At 40.3% G+C, this 19378-nt stretch overlaps 1 protein-coding gene and 1 long non-coding RNA gene across 2 annotated transcripts; one reads left to right on the forward strand and one right to left on the reverse strand.

The window, feature by feature from the left end:
• The first annotated feature begins 480 nt into the window (after window positions 1-480).
• LOC121802628 lies at window positions 481-18409 on the forward strand. Its single transcript, XM_042202306.1, has 2 exons — window positions 481-1088; window positions 18038-18409. The coding sequence occupies exons 1-2, from the start codon at window positions 531-533 to the stop codon at window positions 18164-18166; spliced, it is 687 nt and encodes a 228-aa protein (XP_042058240.1). The 5' UTR covers window positions 481-530; the 3' UTR covers window positions 18167-18409.
• Window positions 10122-11505, reverse strand: LOC121802629. The gene is made up of 2 exons (XR_006050823.1): window positions 11128-11505; window positions 10122-11039 (listed from the first exon to the last, which is right to left on the reverse strand). It is a non-coding gene; the product is annotated as an uncharacterized LOC121802629 (long non-coding RNA).
• Window positions 18410-19378: the final 969 nt, after the last annotated feature.

The raw sequence follows: 19378 nt of genomic DNA on the forward strand, positions 1-19378 counted from the left end.
AAAAACAATCTTTATTTGTTTTCTAGTTAATCTTGTTTGTTTTCTCTACGTTGGATCTTTCGCATTTCCAGTATTTTGCTTATTTTGAAGTTTTGGTTGAGATCCAAACGTTTTATGCAATGAAGTTGTTTTTATGCATCTCTTTCTGTTCAAATCTGTTTCATTCTGCCTAGGTAGCTTAGATCTAGTTGTTGCAGTAATTTCTAAGTGTTGGAAGCATGATTTCATTTGGAGTTGTTCGATCTGTGATTTGTTAGTTCAGTGGCTGTTTAGATTTATTTTCCAGAAGTGTTTTAGTGTGAAATCCGAGTTTACGTTATTCTGCCACCCTGCATGTTGACCAGTAAGCATAATTGCAGTTTCAGTGTTTAATCTTTTGATTTGGAGTTTAGATTGTAGATCTGTTTTTGTGAAGTTGTTAATCTGCATTTCTCGTTCATGGAACCTGAGTTGTTTGATTTGTGTTCAGACTTGCTGGAGAAGACAATGTCCACATCCAAATTTGGGACCAGAGAGAAGAAACTGACACGATGGCTGAGGGTCTGGACCTCGCATCGGAGTCAGTAGGTCACCCAGAGTCAGGAGATGACAATACCCATATCCGCTTGGAGACCCAGTCTACTGCCCAGAAGGAGCCTTCAACACCAACAGAGGAGAGACCAGAGGAAAATGAAGACGGAGATGAGAATAGATACCACAAGGAGAGGAAAAAGAATGGGAAAGCCCCTGTTAAGAAGAAACCAAGCAGCAAGAAGCAACGCACGGTCAACACCGGCATCGCCATCACAGAGTCCGATCAGAGAGCCCCGCCGTGCCGAAAGGAGCCGAGTGACAGTGAGTATACCGCAAGTGAAGAATCGGGGTCAGAAAGCAACGTCTCCCTAGAGGAAGAGGAGTATGGCGAGAAGCAGCTCCGACACAACCATCGAGAGTTGATGCATCCTCCCATGGAAAGATTGAAGTACCGGCGTTGGAAGGTGGAGCTCACTAACGAGCAAATAGAAGACATGAAGCACTTCAGCACTAAAAAGCTTCAGGATGCGTTTGATGACAAGGACGACGGCAACAAACAGATTAAGAGTAGGAAGGTACTCTTTTTCCCAGCACTTGATGAATTGAATTCCCATGAGCCTCTCTTGTTGCATTTGCGTGCGTTGGGTTTTGATTGGTTGTTGGAGAATGGGGATCCGAGTATACCTATAAGGCTGGCAAATGAGTTTTTCACTACCTTTAGATTCAAGGTTACTACAGATCTGGATGAAGAGTCCATAACCTTTAGGGTATTCGGAAGAGAGGTGAGCATGAGCTTGATTGAGTGGACGGTCAGATTGGGAATGTGTAGTTTAGGAGAGGCCATTGGGCCAGAATGGAGAAGTAGGGAGAGGGGAATTCCCCGGAGGCACATCGAATTTAAGCCCTAGGAAGCCTGGGAGGAACTTACTCACCCTGACGCAGGGCAGTTCCAATCCACGATTTTCCGCTCCGTCCACTTCAACAACCCAATTTTGCATTTGGTACAGTTTTACCTGGATTTTAATTTGTTGGGGCAATCAAATTCCGCCGTCCGAACTTCAATGACCGAACTGTACCTCCTCTGGTGTGCTAAGCGCGGGAGGACAGTGCACCTGGGCTTCTGGACCGCGTACCAGTGTCACCTCATCGCCACCCACCCAGCGAGGAACCTCTACCTCTGCCATATATTGGAAGCTTTTGTCAGGAAAAACATAGCTATCTCGGAGGGAGAGGACTTATCCCCCTTGACGATGGTCGACCCTCCTGGCCTCTTTGATACACCATTGTTCGTCCGAACGAACACCGTTTACATGAGGCAGGGCATACCACGTTTCTACGCGATGGGAGAAGAAGCTATACCAGCCGGGAGAGCGACGGCAGCCCAGGGAACACCAACGCAGGAGCAGAGGCAGGAGAGGTTGGAAAAAGCAGTGGCGGAGTTGGCCGATGAAAATAGGAAAACAAGGGCGGAGTTGAACCGTTTGGCAACTGTGATGGAAGGAATCTTGAGGGAGTTAGCTGCTGAAAAGTTAGTACGAGAAGCTGGTACAAGCGGCCACGGAGGCCAGGAAGTCGGATCACAAGGACCCCAAACAGAAGAGGAGAAACTAGAGGACGGAGATGCCGAGGAGTCGGCCGAGCCTGAAGGAAACCAGTCCGAGAATGAGGAGGAGCAACCGGAAGAACCACCTGCACCACAACCTGCCCCGCGAAGGAGCAGGAGGAACAAGCGACCACCACCCCACCTGACCAGTTAGTTTTCTTTTTATTTTCAGTTTTTAGTTTTTCGTATTTTAATTGTGTTTTGTTTTTTTTGGGGTAGTATAATCTGTGTAGTATGTGAGCAAACCCTTTTCATAACACTTAGCCTACGCAATAGTCTAAGTGTGAGAAGTCAGGGTTCGCTATTTTGACGCATGTGTTGTGTTTTTCTGTTGTTTTTATGCTTTCGTAAGCATGTTGGCTCACACTTAGCCCATTGCATGGTCTAAGTGTGAGGAGTTTATGTATATATGTGTTTTGTAATTGTTGGATTCTGCTTAGGCTTTAAACTCTCCCACTTAGCCTATTTTATAGTCTAAGTGTGAGAAGTTTTAATTTTTAGCATGTCGTTTTGTTTGTCATGTTTGTGTGTCCACCGTACTGGCCATTAACTTTTCCACTTCACAGCCTTATCTGAGGGCAGACACTTGTGAAGTGGGAGGGGGGACGCAATGGCCAGTATGATGTATGTGTATATGTGTGGTCTGTGTTTAAGTGTTTGCGTAGTGTCTAGGTCTAGTTTTTATTTGATTGGGCTTAAAACTCAACTGTCTTGAGCTGACGGTGAGGGGAATTGAGGGAGATAAGACATACTGGAAAATGGAAACCACCCCCCTTAAGTATCTCCTAGTCAGTATGGATGATGCGAGGATGAGAGAAAAGCCCACACTTAGAGCCAAAACACAAAAGCCTTTTTTAAATGTGAGTTAAAAGCCTAAAGTGGAACCACTTTCCACTAATTCAGAAAATAAAAGAGTGGCTGCCACAAGGTGCCTAGGGTGAAGTGACTGCGTGTAGCAACACTGAAGGCAGTAGGAAACCCCCCAAAAAAAATTTTATTTATTTTCCAACCCTTAGAACCCCACTTTCTAGCCATACACATACCCAGATATAACCCCTAGCCCCTGGAATTGTGTGTGCAAGGCATAAGGTAAGAAGGCAACTGGCCAGAAGGTGTACAAGAAAGCAGAATCCAACTGGGCAAGAGTGATTGAAGGCACAAGGAAGAAAATCGACCAGGGAGTCATCCCAGGTCCCAAAAAAAAGAAGGAATAAGGGTGGCGAAGCCACAAAAAAAAAAGAAAAAAAGAGAAGAATATGAAGAAAAATGGTTAGAAAAACTTGACCACAAAAAAAGAAAGAGAAGGAATAAGGGTGGCGAAGCCACAAGAAGCTACTGACCTGTTGGAGATCAAAGTCAGAAGCGCCAGCCAAGAGAAGCAACAACCAAGAGCCCAAATGCACACAGTTCCCCCACATAAAATAAAATAGAAGTTTTTGAACCTTAGAGCCTTAGGAACATCCACCCAAAGCACTATAAACCAATAGCCCCGTTTCAATCCTTTAAGCCCTTCAGTAGCTGCACGTGAAATCTAAGTCCGAAGCAATTGTGGTCGAGCAATATGAGAGAATGCAGTCCTAACATTCCCGGTGAAGGTATGAGTGACTGAGTGAACCTAGTGTTTGGCCGAGAGTTTGGGCGATCTTGACGAGCAGATATACTGACTGGGAGAGAAAAGGAGGGCGGCGGAAGTTCAAGGCTGTTTAAGGCAGGATTGCACCTGATCCCTAGGGGAGGGATGGTTGAAAATATAACCCAATTACTATGTTAATGTGTCTAAGTGTTTTAGTTTTCTTTTATCTGTTTGTCTTTGTAATGTGTTTTTCTTTGCGTCATAGTTAGAGTCTAGGTTAGGATAGAGTCGGTCAGGGGAGTAACCAGGCTAGAATTCGACTTACTTCTTTTTGTTTGTTGTTCATGCTTGAGGACAAGCATGTGGTAAGTGTGAGCAGTTTGATAAGTCGTATTCTAGGCCTTGGTTACTGGTCAGTATAATGTGCATAATTGGTATATATTCTGCAAAACAGTTGCTAAAGTATGCAGGGAAAGTGTTCATGTCAGTATGGAAAGGCTCGGACAACTCAGGTGAAAAGGGCGTCAGAACGATTACATACTGACCAGTATGCATGCAAAAATTACTCGAGATGGAGAAGAAGGATAGTTGGGACTGATCAACCACAATTAAGGGCAAAGAAGTCATCTCACCACGAGGTTTTACCCTAAAATCAAGGGTAAGCCTCCCTATAAAAGGAAGCCACTTGGAGAGAGAGAGGGGGGGTCAACTCATTCATCATCATCACTCTTAGGTAGAAATATCTCGGTAGTTCAGTTCTTCAGCCCAGTCCAGATTCTCGTTCCCTGCCACAGCCATGGTCACTTGAAGATCATCACTTCGCCGGAGTTCCATTATCTCGTTCCAGTCAGCACGATCGTAGTTAGCAGTTCCATCGCCCGGAGTGGCAAAAACAATCTTTATTTGTTTTCTAGTTAATCTTGTTTGTTTTCTCTACGTTGGATCTTTCGCATTTCCAGTATTTTGCTTATTTTGAAGTCTTGGTTGAGATCCAAACGTTTTATGCAATGAAGTTGTTTTTATGCATCTCTTTCTGTTCAAATCTGTTTCAATCTGCCTAGGTAGCTTAGATCTAGTTGTTACAGTAATTTCTAAGTGTTGGAAGCATGATTTCATTTGGAGTTGTTCGATCTGTGATTTGTCAGTTCAGTGGCTGTTTAGATTTATTTTCCAGAAGTGTTTGTGTGAATCCGAGTTTACGTTATTCTGCCACCCTGCATGTTGACCAGTAAGCATAATTGCAGTTTCAGTGTTTAATCTTTTGATTTGGAGTTTAGATTGTAGATCTGTTTTTGTGAAGTTGTTAATCTGCATTTCTCGTTCATGGAACCTGAGTTGTTTGATTTGTGTTCAGACTTGCTGGAGAAGACAATGTCCACATCCAAATTTGGGACCACATTTACTTTTTAGTTACTTTTGCTTTTGTCCTTTACTTTTCCTTACTTTTCAGCTGTTACTTTTCAGACCTGTAGGCCCAGTCACCTAACTACCTCTTTTTCCTCTGATATTCTGTTTAACCTTTTATAGTAAACTCGTACCTTCCACATTTATTAGCCAAAAACCATGTTCCCCACTTTCCACGTACACAGCCGCCTGTCCAACACCGTTTCCGCCTCCTAGTCAGTAGAGTACCACCTTAAATTCCAGCCTAGATAAATCTCAACCCAAAGCGTGGTAGCTAACCAAACCTTCCAAAATATCACCGCGGTAGTTTAAACGCACCATCTCTATGGGATTCGACCCTTATCACCACTATACTGATCAGTAGGAGTGGGTTGAGGAATCTTTGAAACCAAGGTCTAGGCTTAGTTAGGATCTCTATCCTGACCAGTAGGATATATCCTTGCTTGAACGACACCTACGCACCCCTGGTCCTTTCAATAGTGTATTGTGAGGCTCATTCCGAAATTAAATAATTTTGGGCCTAAGAATAAAATGGTTAAGTAAGCTAAAATAATTAGTTGTGACCCAAATTATTTTTTTTTAAATAATTAGTAAAGTATAAAACACCAATTTTTTTGGAACCAATCCATCAAACGAAGTAGTAATAAATAGTGTAAGTTTTGGAGATTTCGTAATAATAATAATAATACTAATAAAAGTACTAATGTTAATTATAATAATCATAAATATATATATATATATATATAGTAATAATAATAATAACAATAATAGATTAGTTAAACCTTGAGTTTTTTTATTTATTTAATTAGATTAGTTTAAAACTAAATTAGTATTTTCCTATTGTGTTGTTTCAAAAGGTTATCTCCGCATGTAAGGTCGGAGTAAGAGATTCAAGTAAGGAAAGTAAGCTATCAAGGTGAGCTTTCCTATACTAAAAATACAAATCGTATTTTATGAAAACACGAACACATGTTCGTGATTCTTAAAGATGTTGTCTTGCCATAAATATTTTTGTAAGATGCCTATCTGTTTGGCTAAGGCCAAAGGAATTATGAATGATGATATAAGTCGAATTCGGGTCCCAGTGAGGTTGGTGTCCCCACTCGGACTAGTGTACACAAGCTACCTCTGACATGTTGGGCAGAGCAGGTGACCGAGGAAGGTGGCCACCTTCCCGGCACAAGGATACCTCTGACATGATGGGCAGAGAAGGTGACCGTGCGAGAACACCATCTCGACGGCACAATGTGATCAGATATGGCTAAGTACAGGAAAAATAGACTGCAGTCCAATGTGAATATTTTTAGTAAGCTCGGGTCCTTTTCAATAACACCCCCGAGTGTTACTGTGACGATGGCTTGACAATATTTTCAAATGTATATGTGTAATTTTCGGCAATGTGTTCACTGAGTACTTTTTGTACTCAGCCCTGCATATATTTCTAAATGTGCAGGTTGAGCAGCGAAGTGGTGAAGGTTCATGTCTTCATACATGGAACCGCGTTCATTTGCTTCCGTTGTGCATCTGAAAAGACTCAAGTCTTTTTTTTTTCAAAACTCTGATATTTTGAAATTTTTACAAACAATTACTCGAGTTTTCATGATCGAGTATTTTTCTTCTATGTATCAGCACTATATTAGTCATGTCTCGCAACCAATGTTTGATTTTATTTTCCCTTATTTCTTTCCCCGCTTCTTATACCCCCATCCATAGTCACGGTTCCCCGACTATGCTATCCTTAGCTAGTGCGGTCGTGACAGAATGGTATCAGAGCATTCTTTCTCGCTCTGAACCCGAGAGTCTCCTTTGAAAATCTTTGGTCTAGCCTTGTTTCACTAGACTGCCTAATCGATGAAAATACTCTTAGCACTATCTCCCATCGCACTCAACGAGGAAAAAGGTAACTTGTTCTTTTTCAAAAGAAAGTCAAGATGTTTAAAAGTTTGAAATGGAGAAATAACTCATGCAGTTAATTTGAGTGAACAGATGAAAATACAAGTTTAAAGAAAGAGTTTATGTTTCTTAATTTTGTAGCGTGCTTAAAGAAAGAGTTAGTATGTCTTTTCTTGGCTAAAGATTGTGAATGCATGAATAAAAGAAGTAACTTTCCTAAATGGAAAAAGGGTACTGAAATATGAAAGTATAAAGTATACGAGTCTTGTACCAAGTGGTGAAATGATATCTCTTTTTGAGATAGTCATTGAATCATGTTGCTAGTATGTGGAAATCAAAATTTCCAAAGAACATAGAATACTTAGATATGCATTCCTTCTAGAACACAATATGAACTCGAACTTAGAAGTACAGTATGAGCATTTCTCACTTTCTCGAGTGACGAAAAGAAAAGGACGCGATAAGAAAGAAACTTCGTAACGAGAAAAGCAATTCAACATAGAACAAAATGATGTTTCTAGAAAGATGGTAGGGGTTAGATGCCATTTTCTACGTCCCAATGACATGAATAATCCGGGTTAGCCATTGTCTTTCTGGACAATCAAATCACTCCAAAGTATCATACCTTTGATCAAACTAAGCGATGTACGCATACATAGCAAGAGAATGTGATTACAATGTAAACAAAGAACCTAGCTTTACAATAATAAGTAAACAGAAACGGCGTGTTACGAGGATGAGCGTTCTGACGAGCCGAGAGTACCAAGGAGTCATAACCCCCACATATGGTCATCTGACGTGATCGTAAGGTGAAAGTAGCTTGTGACCAAAGTTTCTCATAACTTAGTTACCATTCTCTATGAAGAATTAAACAAGGGAGTATCACCATTGTAGTTAACCAAGAAGATTCATCAGCAGCGATTACTTGGGTTCCCATGAATTCCATTTTCTCACATCCCCCTTGATCAAAATACTTTTGTTGAATTAAGATATCAAATGAATTCTTTTGCAAGGTAATGTGCCATTATTTTCTCTCTTATATGTCAGGGTTGTGAATCACTTTCAGTTTTGAGCTTGCTCCCTCATGTTTTCTGATAACCTCCAAATACTACGGTCCTTCTTTAATCGTTCTGTATAAAAGCAATACATTGACTCTCTGAATTCTAGCCATCAAACTCCTATAATAGGAGCTGCTTTATTTATAGCCTTTAGAATGAACATGTTTCCCTAAACTATTGTCTCTTCAATGATAATATATTCATCAAAGATCATTAGTAGACCTTTAGTGTTTTCAAATGTGCTTGCTGACACTCATTAATTTATAAAGAATAGTCACCTCTTCTTAATCCCACTATAATTATTCCATCATGCTTTGAGCTCTTTAGCAACTCCAAGTCTAAAGTAATTTGCTCTATTCCTGAACTAGTTTGCTCTGGTTGTCTTCTCTACTAGTTAATTTCCGTGATTTGGTTATAAACTTTGTGAATTCATTAACGTGATATAGTATCACGATGTTGTTTATCCAAAAGGGTAGTTCCTTGTTATTCTTCTTTCTCAAATCCACTTGAGCCCAATCATTTTCAGTCTTACTATATTGGAGCAGCAATCTGGTGAGACCTTAAACCTTTTAATTTGACCCTTTGTGTTTTCAGACATACTTATTCACAAGCTCTTTGTTTTACATGAGTACTCTCATCTTCTGAATTCAAATATGTCTGTTTCTCTTGATTTGAGCTTTTCTGCAAGCTCCATGTTAAAGCTGGCACATTGCTTCTCCCTTGGCTAGTTTCCTCTTGTTGCCCTCTTTATTAGTTAGTTTCCCTGAATTGCTTATAAACTCTAAAAATTTTGTTGATATGATCTTCTATCACAGTGTTGTTGAGCAAATTGCAATTGTTTGTTTTCCTATTCTTTTCAAATCCATTTGTAACCAACCATCTCAGGTCTTCCTGTTATCATCTGGAGATACTTGAAACTTTTCTACTTCACTGTTCATTTTGATTATATTATTGGCAACCCATTATTGACATCTACATTCTATTCATCATACTCTCACTTTCGAAATTTATTCCATCTGGCAAGCTCTTCCCGCAACAAAATTCCCAACCTCTATGGGTATAGCTCAAGCCCTTTGAAGTTGTATATTTTCTTTTCTGGGAGTGAGCATAATGAACCCAATTGAGCCTAGTCTTTGCACTTCATGAAAACTTTTGGTTGCAAGCTACGGTGAGAGTTTGTGATGAACCAAATTTCTCATGTAATCGAACTAATTAAGTCGTTTGTTTTCATGGTGACCTTGGAACCTCCCAAAGTAAGAACGATTCGAATGATTCTTTTGAATCCCAAATTCAGTTCCTATCAAAGTTAAAACGATTAGATCAACTCTATATTTCCTCGCGTGAGACCCTCATGGAGGCAAGACATTGACCACTGCAGAAAACGCCAAAAAAAAAATTCCTACGCCGACGAACGTCGAATTGAATTGAAATTTAACACCAGAGAGAAGGTCTTTTCGAAAGTATCCCCTTCCAAAGGAATAACCAGATTTGGACTCAAAGGTAAGCTAAAACCACGATTTATTGGATCCTATGAAATTCTGGAGGAAGTGGGCCCAGTAGCATATCGCTTAGCCTTACCACCCAACTTTGGGAACGTACACAACGTATTCCACGTCTCCCAACTTCGAAGGTACGTGTTCGACCCAAAACATGTGATTCTCCATGAAGAAATCGCTCTAGAGCCTGACCTGAGTTACGAAGAAAAGCCGGTAGAAATACTAAATCGAAAGGTGCAGCAGCTTCGGAATAAGTCGATTACTACAGTGAAGGTGTTATGGAAAAACCACGGATAGGAAGAGGCAACATGGGAGCTAGAAGAGAAAATAAAGGAGAAATATCCCGAGCTTTTTGTCTAAATACTCCCTAAATTTCGGGGACGAAATTTCTTTTAAGAGGGGTAGAATGTAACGACCCGCTAAGACTATATTATTAGAAACAATATTATTAGTTTGATTATCTATATAAGTGACTTTTATGCGATTAAATCCGAGCTATGATGGATTTCCGTTGTTGTCTGTTTTGACGTTAGGCAAGTAAATAGAACACGTAAATATATATTACACCTATATGAATATAATAAATTTAAGTAAATAAATAAAGTCCCATAATCAAAATTTTAATGTTTGATACATCCAACAAAAGTCCAACAAAATTTAATTTATACAACGTATGTTTTAAGAAAACGGATACTTCAACGCGGAGGGCCACGAACTTGGACAAATTATACCTACACCAAATTAAATGATTAAGTAAGCAAATACTCAAATAATTATTATAAAAAAATAATAATAACAATAATTAATTTTTTTTTTTTCTTTTCTAGCATATTCGAAAAGGACATTGGCATGGCAGCATTTAATGGTGCCTTAATGAGTAGTAGAAAAAAATGAATGCTGCATTAATGAAGGGTGGAAAAAAATCCTCATCCTCTAACATATGGTAATCATTCTTTGCAAGAATACTTGCAAGTTACATCACTTGCCATCTTTTATAAATCAGTATGCACTTTCTTTCACCATAAAACATCACTATCATATATCCTAATAATCCCTTCACACACCCCACATACTATTTCCTCTGCCTACTCCATTTCCACATAGGACAGAGGAGTCCAATGAGGAAGATTTGCACACACTTGTAGAATCAAGTCCCCAATCCAACAACACCTCGTCCCCACATCAAAAGGTAACCCCAAGCCTCCTTTCATTTTTTTTTGCTTTATGCATATACATCAAATTACAGTAGGAAAACTTGCTAGGTATCCATTGTACCACATATTACATTAGGGACTCCAAAATTCACCCAAGTAGCATGCTAAAACCAATTTTTTTTCCCAAACTATTGAATATAGAAATAACATAGGGCCGTTAGGAATACTTATCTTAGGAGATGAATCTGCCGGACTTCCGGCAGCAAGCTCGGCACTCCATCGCCGACAATTGTCAACCCACGCTCCGAAAGCCACTGCTTTCATTTCTTAAAGATCTAAAAATTTCTAAATTAAGAAAGTATAAAAAAAATCTTTATGCATAAGTAACAAGAGAGAGACAAAGTGGATGAACAAGATATGTTGATACCCCTACCTGACGGGAATCGGCGTCGGCGGCTGGTAGGGGAGGTTCTCGACGACGGCGGCTGAGGCGGACCCGCTACGACGACGGATCCGCAGTGGCGGTGGCGGCGCGACGGCGTGAGGATGAGAGAAAGAGAGAAGGAGAGAGGAGGGGAGAAGAGAGAGGAGGTGGCGGCGGGCGGTGGTGCTGAGGGTAGCGACTGCGGGGAAGCGACGGTGAGGCTGGGGGCGGCAGAAAATTGGAGAAAGGAAGGCTACTGAGCATTTGTGAAATGAGGGAGAAGACTAAGTGTTAGGGTATTTGAGTGTGTAGTATTTCAATTGGGCTCATGATTTAACAATTTGGGTCATGCAATTACAAAAATCGAGCCCAACTACTCCAAATTAAATTGAGACCTCAAGGCATAGTGTATTGTGAGGCCAATTCCGAAATTAAATAATTTTGGGCCTAAGAATAAAATGGTTAAGTAAGCTAAAATAATTAGTTGTGACCCAAATTATTTTTTTTAAAAATAATTAGTACAGTGTAAAACATCAATTTTTTTGGAACCAATCTAGCGAACGAAGTAGTAATAAATAGTGTGAGTTTTGGAGATTTCGTAATAATAATAATACTAATAAAAGTACTAATGTTAATTATAATAATCATAAAAAAATTATATATATATATAGTAATAATAATAATAACAATAATAGATTAGTTAAACCTTGAGTTTTTTTTTATTTATTTAATTAGATTAGTTTAAAACTAAATTAGTATTTTCCTATTGTGTTGTTTCAAAAGGTTATCTTCGCATGTAAGGTCGGAGTAAGAGATTCAAGTAAGGAAAGTAAGCTATCAAGGTGAGCTTTCCTATACTAAAAATACAAATCGTATTTTATGAAAACACGAACACATGTTCGTGATTCTTAAAGATGTTGTCTTGCCATAAATGTTTTTGTATGATGCCTATCTGTTTGGCTAAGGCCAAAGGAATTATGAATGATGATATAAGTCGAATTCGGGTCCCAGTGAGGGTGGTGTCCCCGCTCGGACTAGTGTACACAAGCTACCTCTGACATGTTGGGCAGAGCAGGTGACCGAGGAAGGTGGCCACCTTCCCGGCACAAGAATACCTTTGACATGATGGGCAGAGAAGGTGACCGTGCGAGAACACCATCTCGACGGCACAATGTGATCAGATATGGCTAAGTACAGGAAAAATGGACTGCAGTCCAATGTGAATATTTTTTGTAAGCTCGGGTCCTTTTCAATAACACCCCCGAGTGTTACTGTGATGATGGCTTGACAATATTTTCAAATGTATATGTGTAATTTTCGGCAATGTGTTCACTGAGTACTTTTTGTACTCAACCCTGCATATATTTCTAAATGTGCAGGTTGAGCAACGAAGTGGTGGAGGATGTGCTATTGAGACAAGGCATTTAATTCAGTCAGATTTGGACTCTCGGAGGTTCATGTCTTCATACATGGAACCGCGTTCATTTGCTTCCGTTGTGCATCTGAAAATACTCAAGTCTATTTTGTTCAAAACTCTGATATTTTGAAATTTTTACAAACAATTACTCGAGTTTTCATGATCGAGTATTTTTCTTCTATGTATCAGCACTAGATTAGTCATATCTCGCAACCAATATTTGATTTTATTTTCCCTTATTTCTTTCCCCGCTTCTTATGCGCCCACCCATAGTCACGGTTCCCCGACTATGCTATCCTTAGCTACTGCGGTCGTGACATTTATGCTCTAGAATTATATGGCAAAAAGAAGATACTAATGAAGTGGTTTGAGGGGACATATATAGAGGAAATTTCGAGCAGCATGAAATAAGGTAAAAAGTGGTTAAGTTTGGCAAATCTTGGGGAGAAAGTAGGTCAAATTCGTGAGCTGCGTTTTCGCAGCGGGCTGCTGCACCTTGGCCAGCGGTCGCTGCATGTTGATCCGTAGCCTCTGCCTCTTGGATAACGGTCGCTACACTATGTTGCAGCGGTCGCTGTGAATAATCTCGTAGCTTCGGAAACTCTTGGAGCGGTCGCTGCGCACTCCCCATCGGTCGCTAGGCGTGTTCTTTGTTTTAGCACAACTTTCTTCGAAGCGGACCGCTACTGGCTCAGCGGTCGTTGGGCCCCAGCGGTCGCTGTATATGTCGACTTTTTGCTGTGTTTTTAGTCTCAAATATGCACAAATCTCACAAAACACGTCAAAATACCAAAATAGAGAAAATATGCAAAATATGGACATGAATTGTGATTTTGACATTAAAAACAAACCAAACAAAGGCCTTAAAATAGTGCAAAATCCGAGCGTATCAGTCAACTCCTTCGACCTCGACTTCCTCGATTTCCCTTTCTGCAGTGTCAATTGGATTTTCTATCTCTTCTGCACTCACAGTGTTAGCCAAACAATTATTTTTATCCATAGGATTACTTACATTGAATAACCTTAACTGAGAAATATTTGAGGCGATGTCACCTTGCACAATAGACTCTACCACATCAGAAACTTGCTCATCGGAATTACTTATTGTTTTCTCTGTTATGTCTGCCTCGGGCTTGCTTGGCGTTGGCATTGGCATTGAGATCCAGCTTAGCGGGTCCGTATCATTGTTATCCCTAATATTACTCTCCCCATGACCGCTAAGATGGGTAAAGAAATATTCAGTTTTAAGAAAGTTGTAGTTCATTGTAACGAACATACTCTCCCCTATACCCCTTTTGATTTACTCCATATCCTACAAAAACGCCTTTAATAGCACATAGAGATAATTTAGTTCTCTCATGTTTAGGAATGTGGACAAAAACGGAGCATCCGAAGGCGCGAGGTTCAAGAGTCAAGCACTACAAACACATTACTTCTTGTTTAAAGCAGCGGCATTACGCGTTAGAGATATAGGAATGAGGTGCGGAGTTAGGATTGAAACGGTGGCGAAAAAGAATGAAGAGTTTTAGCAATGAGACGATGGCATTGGCGGAGGAGTAGCGAGAAACTCCCAAGATTCAATTAACAACTAAGAAGAAAGAGAAAGAGGGGAATTATGCTCACCTCTGCATTTCAAATAAGGATTGTAGACCCGCCAGTTTTTCCTTATTTTACGGATTTTTTTATAAATATTTGCAGAGAATCTAGTTGCCGAAGTCAATGTGGTTCATATACTGATCAAGAAAATCTTTTGCTAGATGGATTAAGAAAATCTAAGGAAATTGAATTTAACTATTTTTGGCAAACATCTGTTTCGCTCGAATAGATTTAATTTCAATATAATTGGATTTGTTTTCTTTGTCGTATCATAATATCATGTGGCAACCAAGAAGTTATGTGTTTGGAAGAGTCATGGGTAGAGGGATTTTTGTGAGGGTGGACAAGACTTGTAAGGGAGTTTTGTGTTTGAGTATACATGTGGGCAATCGGTTTAAGAGGTAGGCTGAAGTGGCAATGGCTTTTGGCCAGAAGTGTTTCAAGGCTTTTGACTCTATAAAGCATAGAACGAGTCATTTCGAGGAGAGATTGATTTTTCCTTTCGGCCACACTGTTTTGTTCGGGAGTATGAGCACATGTGGTTTGGTGTATAAGGCCTTTGTTTTGGAAGAATTGTTTCAAGTTTGAATTAAGGAACTCCCCCCCCACATTATCTGACCGGAGAACCTGAATGGTTGTGTGAAATTGAGTTTAGATAAGGTTATAGGAATGGGTAAAGTATCATAAATCTTCAGATTTTTGTTTCATGAAATAAACCCAAGTCATGCGGGTACAGTCATCTACAAAAACTAAGCAATATCGAAGACCTTGCCCTCCAATAACTGGTGCGGGCCCCCAAACGTCAGTGTGTACTAAGAAAAACGAGGTTTCAACATGAGTATTACTCAAATGGTAAGAGTTTCGATGACTTTTGGATAAAAGACAAGTTTCGCAGTACATGTCATGCTTAGGAATAATACTAGGAAATACTCTCTTCGTCCCTGAAAGTTTGTCTCAGTTTACCATTTTGGTCCATCCCTAAAAGTTTGTCCCACTTTAAACTTACTAAATATGGACATTAAATATGCCCCTCCTTATTCACAGAATTTACATCTATATGCCATTTTCATCCCATTCGGTCAAATTAATTTCTACTCCCATCTTCACCTACCACCCCACCGTCTCCTTCACCCTTCTACTGCCTCCCTCCATTAATCCCACCGACAGTCCCCCTCCTTCCATTAAAGTTACCCACCCACCACAGCCTCCCTCCATTAAACTCACCCACACACCGCCTCCCTCCATTTGACTCATTTATCCGGTTCCCTCCATTTCCTTCACCCACCCACCGCCTCCTTCATTTCACCGAAACCCAAATTCCCCTCCATTATTTGATTTCGCCTACCATCCACCTCCTTTCTCCATATATATCACCCCATCGCCTACCTCCATTAAACTCACTGAAACCCTAATTTTGTGGGTTTGCGATGCCTGGAACTCCCAACTTCTCTCCTTGTTTTTTGTCCATCAATCTGGATGACCTCGTCCGCCCAGACACTCCAGAGCATCTATGGCCCTTTGACTTCCCCATCGTCGCCTCATCTCATGTTGGAACCTTTACCGACACTGTTGTCCCCGAAACCGAACTTGTGTCACTTGCCCCAGCTGAGATCTTTGAGTACTTTGGCTCTGAAAGCCCCTACTACGGTCCACCACCACCAGCCACCCCCTTTAATGGTCCACCACCACCACCAGCCACCTCCTTCGACATACCTCAAGCTCTCTCCCAATCATGTATTCGGATTGTGATAGGGAAATGCTTGCAACTTGCTGCCTGGGATTTTGGATCTAATCTACGTATGTTCTTTATCAAATTCCTATCTTTGGGGTGGTGCATTTGTGGGTTTGGAGGTTGTGGTTGTTGGATGGATTGGAGGCTGTGGTTGTTTGAAGGGTTTGGTGTGGATGGGTTTAGGGTTTTGTTTGATCTAGAGGCTGTGGGTGTGGATGGGTTTGGAGGTTGTGGGTGTGGACGGGTTTAGGGTTTCTGGTTGTTGTTTAATCTAGAGGTTGTGGGTGTGGATGGGTTTGGAGGCTGTGGGCTTGGATACTCTAGTTGTTGTTTGATCTGGAAACTTTGGGTGTGGTTGGGTTTGGATGTTGTGGGTTTGGAGGCATTGGTTGTTGTTTTATCTGGATGTTGTGGTTGTGATAATTGTTGATGTTGAGTTGTTCCTTATGATGATTGTGTACATGTTTAGCTAATTTTGCATGTGTTGCTCATGTTGACCTGAACTTGTATTGGTTGCTGGTTTATATTATGAGGTGTTGATCATTATTGCTCATATTGATTTGTTCCATGTGATGATTTTTTATGATTTGTTGATACTGCTCTGTTCCCTATGATGATTTTGTTTGTGTTGCTTGTTGTTGAGTTGTTCTGATTAATAAGCCACCTCTGTTGTTAGGTTAGGAGGCTTATTTGTGAGTGATTTAACCATGATATCTGAGGGATTATGCTTCAAAAACTATACAAACTCATGACAGAAATAGTTTCACATTACAAGTCACCCATGTACATGGTTAGGAGGCTGTTTTGTGAGTTAGGCAGCCTTAGAAGGCACCCCTTACATAGGTTTGGAGGCTACCATATAATGAAATCTTTCTGAGGGATTATGATTTTAGAAGCCACCCCTATACAGGTTTGGATGCTTTACAAAATGACAAAAAATAGTTGATAGCATAAGCCACACCTAATTTTGAGGCATACACACCTAACTGACAAAAAATATGATTCTTACATGTTGAACTGGAAGCCTACAGCTTCAGTGACACCTGAGATGTCATAATTTGTACTGACATCATTTTTTGGCAGCTGGATGTATGCCACAGCAGCCTTCACAATTCCTTATTCAACCTCCAAGGCATTTGGTAGTGTCCTCATCCTTGATAACCTCTCTTTATTCATATGTGGAGTTTTGTAGCCACTCGCCCTTCCATCTTAAGTACCTCAGTTAGACAACCATGAAGAGTAAGGAAAACATTGTTGAGTATTAGTGCACTAAGTTCATCAAAAGAGCTATGCACATTCCTCAACAAGTCATCCACTCCCTTAGTCACTTTATCATCCTGTAGAGATTGGATTGCTCTGAAAAATCACAAATTCAACACATTACAAACTGGGGAATTAGGTGGTTGGCACCTGATATGGAACTTGAACCCATCTGGGGAAGCAACTGACATAAAATCTGCATCATTGTGGTTTATATGAGGCTTGGCATTGTCTTGTTGAATGAATATCTCCTTGCTTATATTCTCTGGTCATTTTTCCTTGATTGTTGGTATGATCTACACACATATGATCTGTTACTGTGTGATTGAATAAATAAGGGAAAAAAACAGTGTACCTTTTGAATTAGGCATTCTCATCACTGTCTTGTTCACTGATTGAATGGACTTTGTCTCCATAGTCCTTTTTGGTCTGTTCTTGGATTTTCTCTTTTTCTTGCTCCATAGTTGTGAATGGAAAAATGCCTATTTTTCCATCTAAAATTATCTGTCCATCTTCTGCAAAATGTGGTCTACACACAGCACACATAAACATCCTCATCTGGCAGAAGGTAGTATCTAACCAAAGTAAAACCATTTTTCATCTGTGCACTACATTGTGCATTGTGTGATATTTTAGCTTACCATTGACTAGGAGTGGTTGAACATGGCTGAGACCCAATCTCATTCTTGCTAATTTATTTGAGGCAGTGAGTATGGGCTTTATAGCACTTTTGTGTGGCTTGAGATGCTTTTCTTTCACCGTCCTACCAACTGTGCTCTTGCTTACATCAAGTTTTGCAGCCATCTTAAGAATGGTATATCTTTCAAGGAATGAAAGATCTCTTACCTTGGCAACATCAAGCTGGAATTTATCTTTGTGCTTGTAGCCTCTAACTCTGTCTATTATATTGACAGGTACTCCACTCTGAATTTGGAGTTTTGCTTCTGCCCATATTATCTGGACTGTCTTCCGGATTAATCCAAACTCTTTTGCTGCCTTTTCAATACTCCATATGGTACTTCTCCTGCATGGCTCGATTGTAGCAGACTTTGAGCTATCAAATTTTTGGTAGTGTCTCCTAGCATGCGTAAGCCTCTTCCAGCAGGCTCCTCCATAACCCAGTGATGAAATTTTTCCGAGGGCAGTCTCCGTGTGGTGGCTTTGAACCAGAGATCATACACCTGGATTTTATCCGCTCCGCTCCCGTACGTGAGCGCCAAAGCATCCCAGATATGCTTGGATGTCGGATGTTGTGACACCCTACTGACTAATCGAGATTCGATGTTCTGAATCAGCCATGTAAACACACAATGGTCGGCTTGTTGCCACTGTGAGAAGGCTGGATCGGTACGTGGTAGGAGAGGAGGTACTCCGGTGACGTGAGAGGCCATTCCCTTAACACTTATCGTCGTCTTCATAAGCACATACAATAGGCCGTAATTTTCTCCATTCAATTTATTTCCACCGATGTTGAGGGCTGTGTATCAATTTTGTATGATACGACAACAATTTCTATTGTATTTGAGGAGGGTTGGTTCATCGCAAAACTATTGCGCATAAAATTAGCAAATTGCCAGGCAAATTCGTCCACCATGGACTGATTTATAGGATTTGTTATTTGGTGGTCTTATGACATTTTGGCTTGTTGGTACAAGTATAAGGAAAAAAAATTAGAAAGGAAAGAAACGGGAATGAGCCGATAAAGGCATCAAGGACGATGATGATACCTATTCTAAGTCCAAACCCGCTCTGATATCATGTTAAATGGTATAGGCATCTTATTTAGAGAAGAAAACAATATGAATATATGAATTGTATTGAATCGAATAAGTGAAAGATACTCAACACTCATGAATTTATAGGGATGTTAGGAGACTCTTTAGGTACTACAATAAATGTGTTCCTTGGAACTACTAATGTTGGAACAAGGCATTATTCAATGTCTAGTTCTTGAAACTCTAATAATCCTTGGAAACCAAATATTCCTCTTCTCAACATTACCAGCATCGGGTGTGGATACCCGGGTCACATATCGAGATACCTGTCTTGATGGTTGGATGGGTATCGAGATGGGGGATTTGGGGGAAATCGGGTGCAAGTACCCCTTTCATCTTACCTACATGAATTGAAGTCACTCGCATAAGATGTGGCTAAGGAAATTAATTTTGGATATAATTTTTTTGCTATATTTTCCATTTCGTTCAGTAATTCAATTACATCGATTAAAAGTTTTTCACATATATTCCTCGCACCAG

This window comes from Salvia splendens, chromosome 5, assembly GCF_004379255.2.
Source record: "Salvia splendens isolate huo1 chromosome 5, SspV2, whole genome shotgun sequence".
Taxonomy (NCBI): Eukaryota; Viridiplantae; Streptophyta; class Magnoliopsida; order Lamiales; family Lamiaceae; genus Salvia; species Salvia splendens.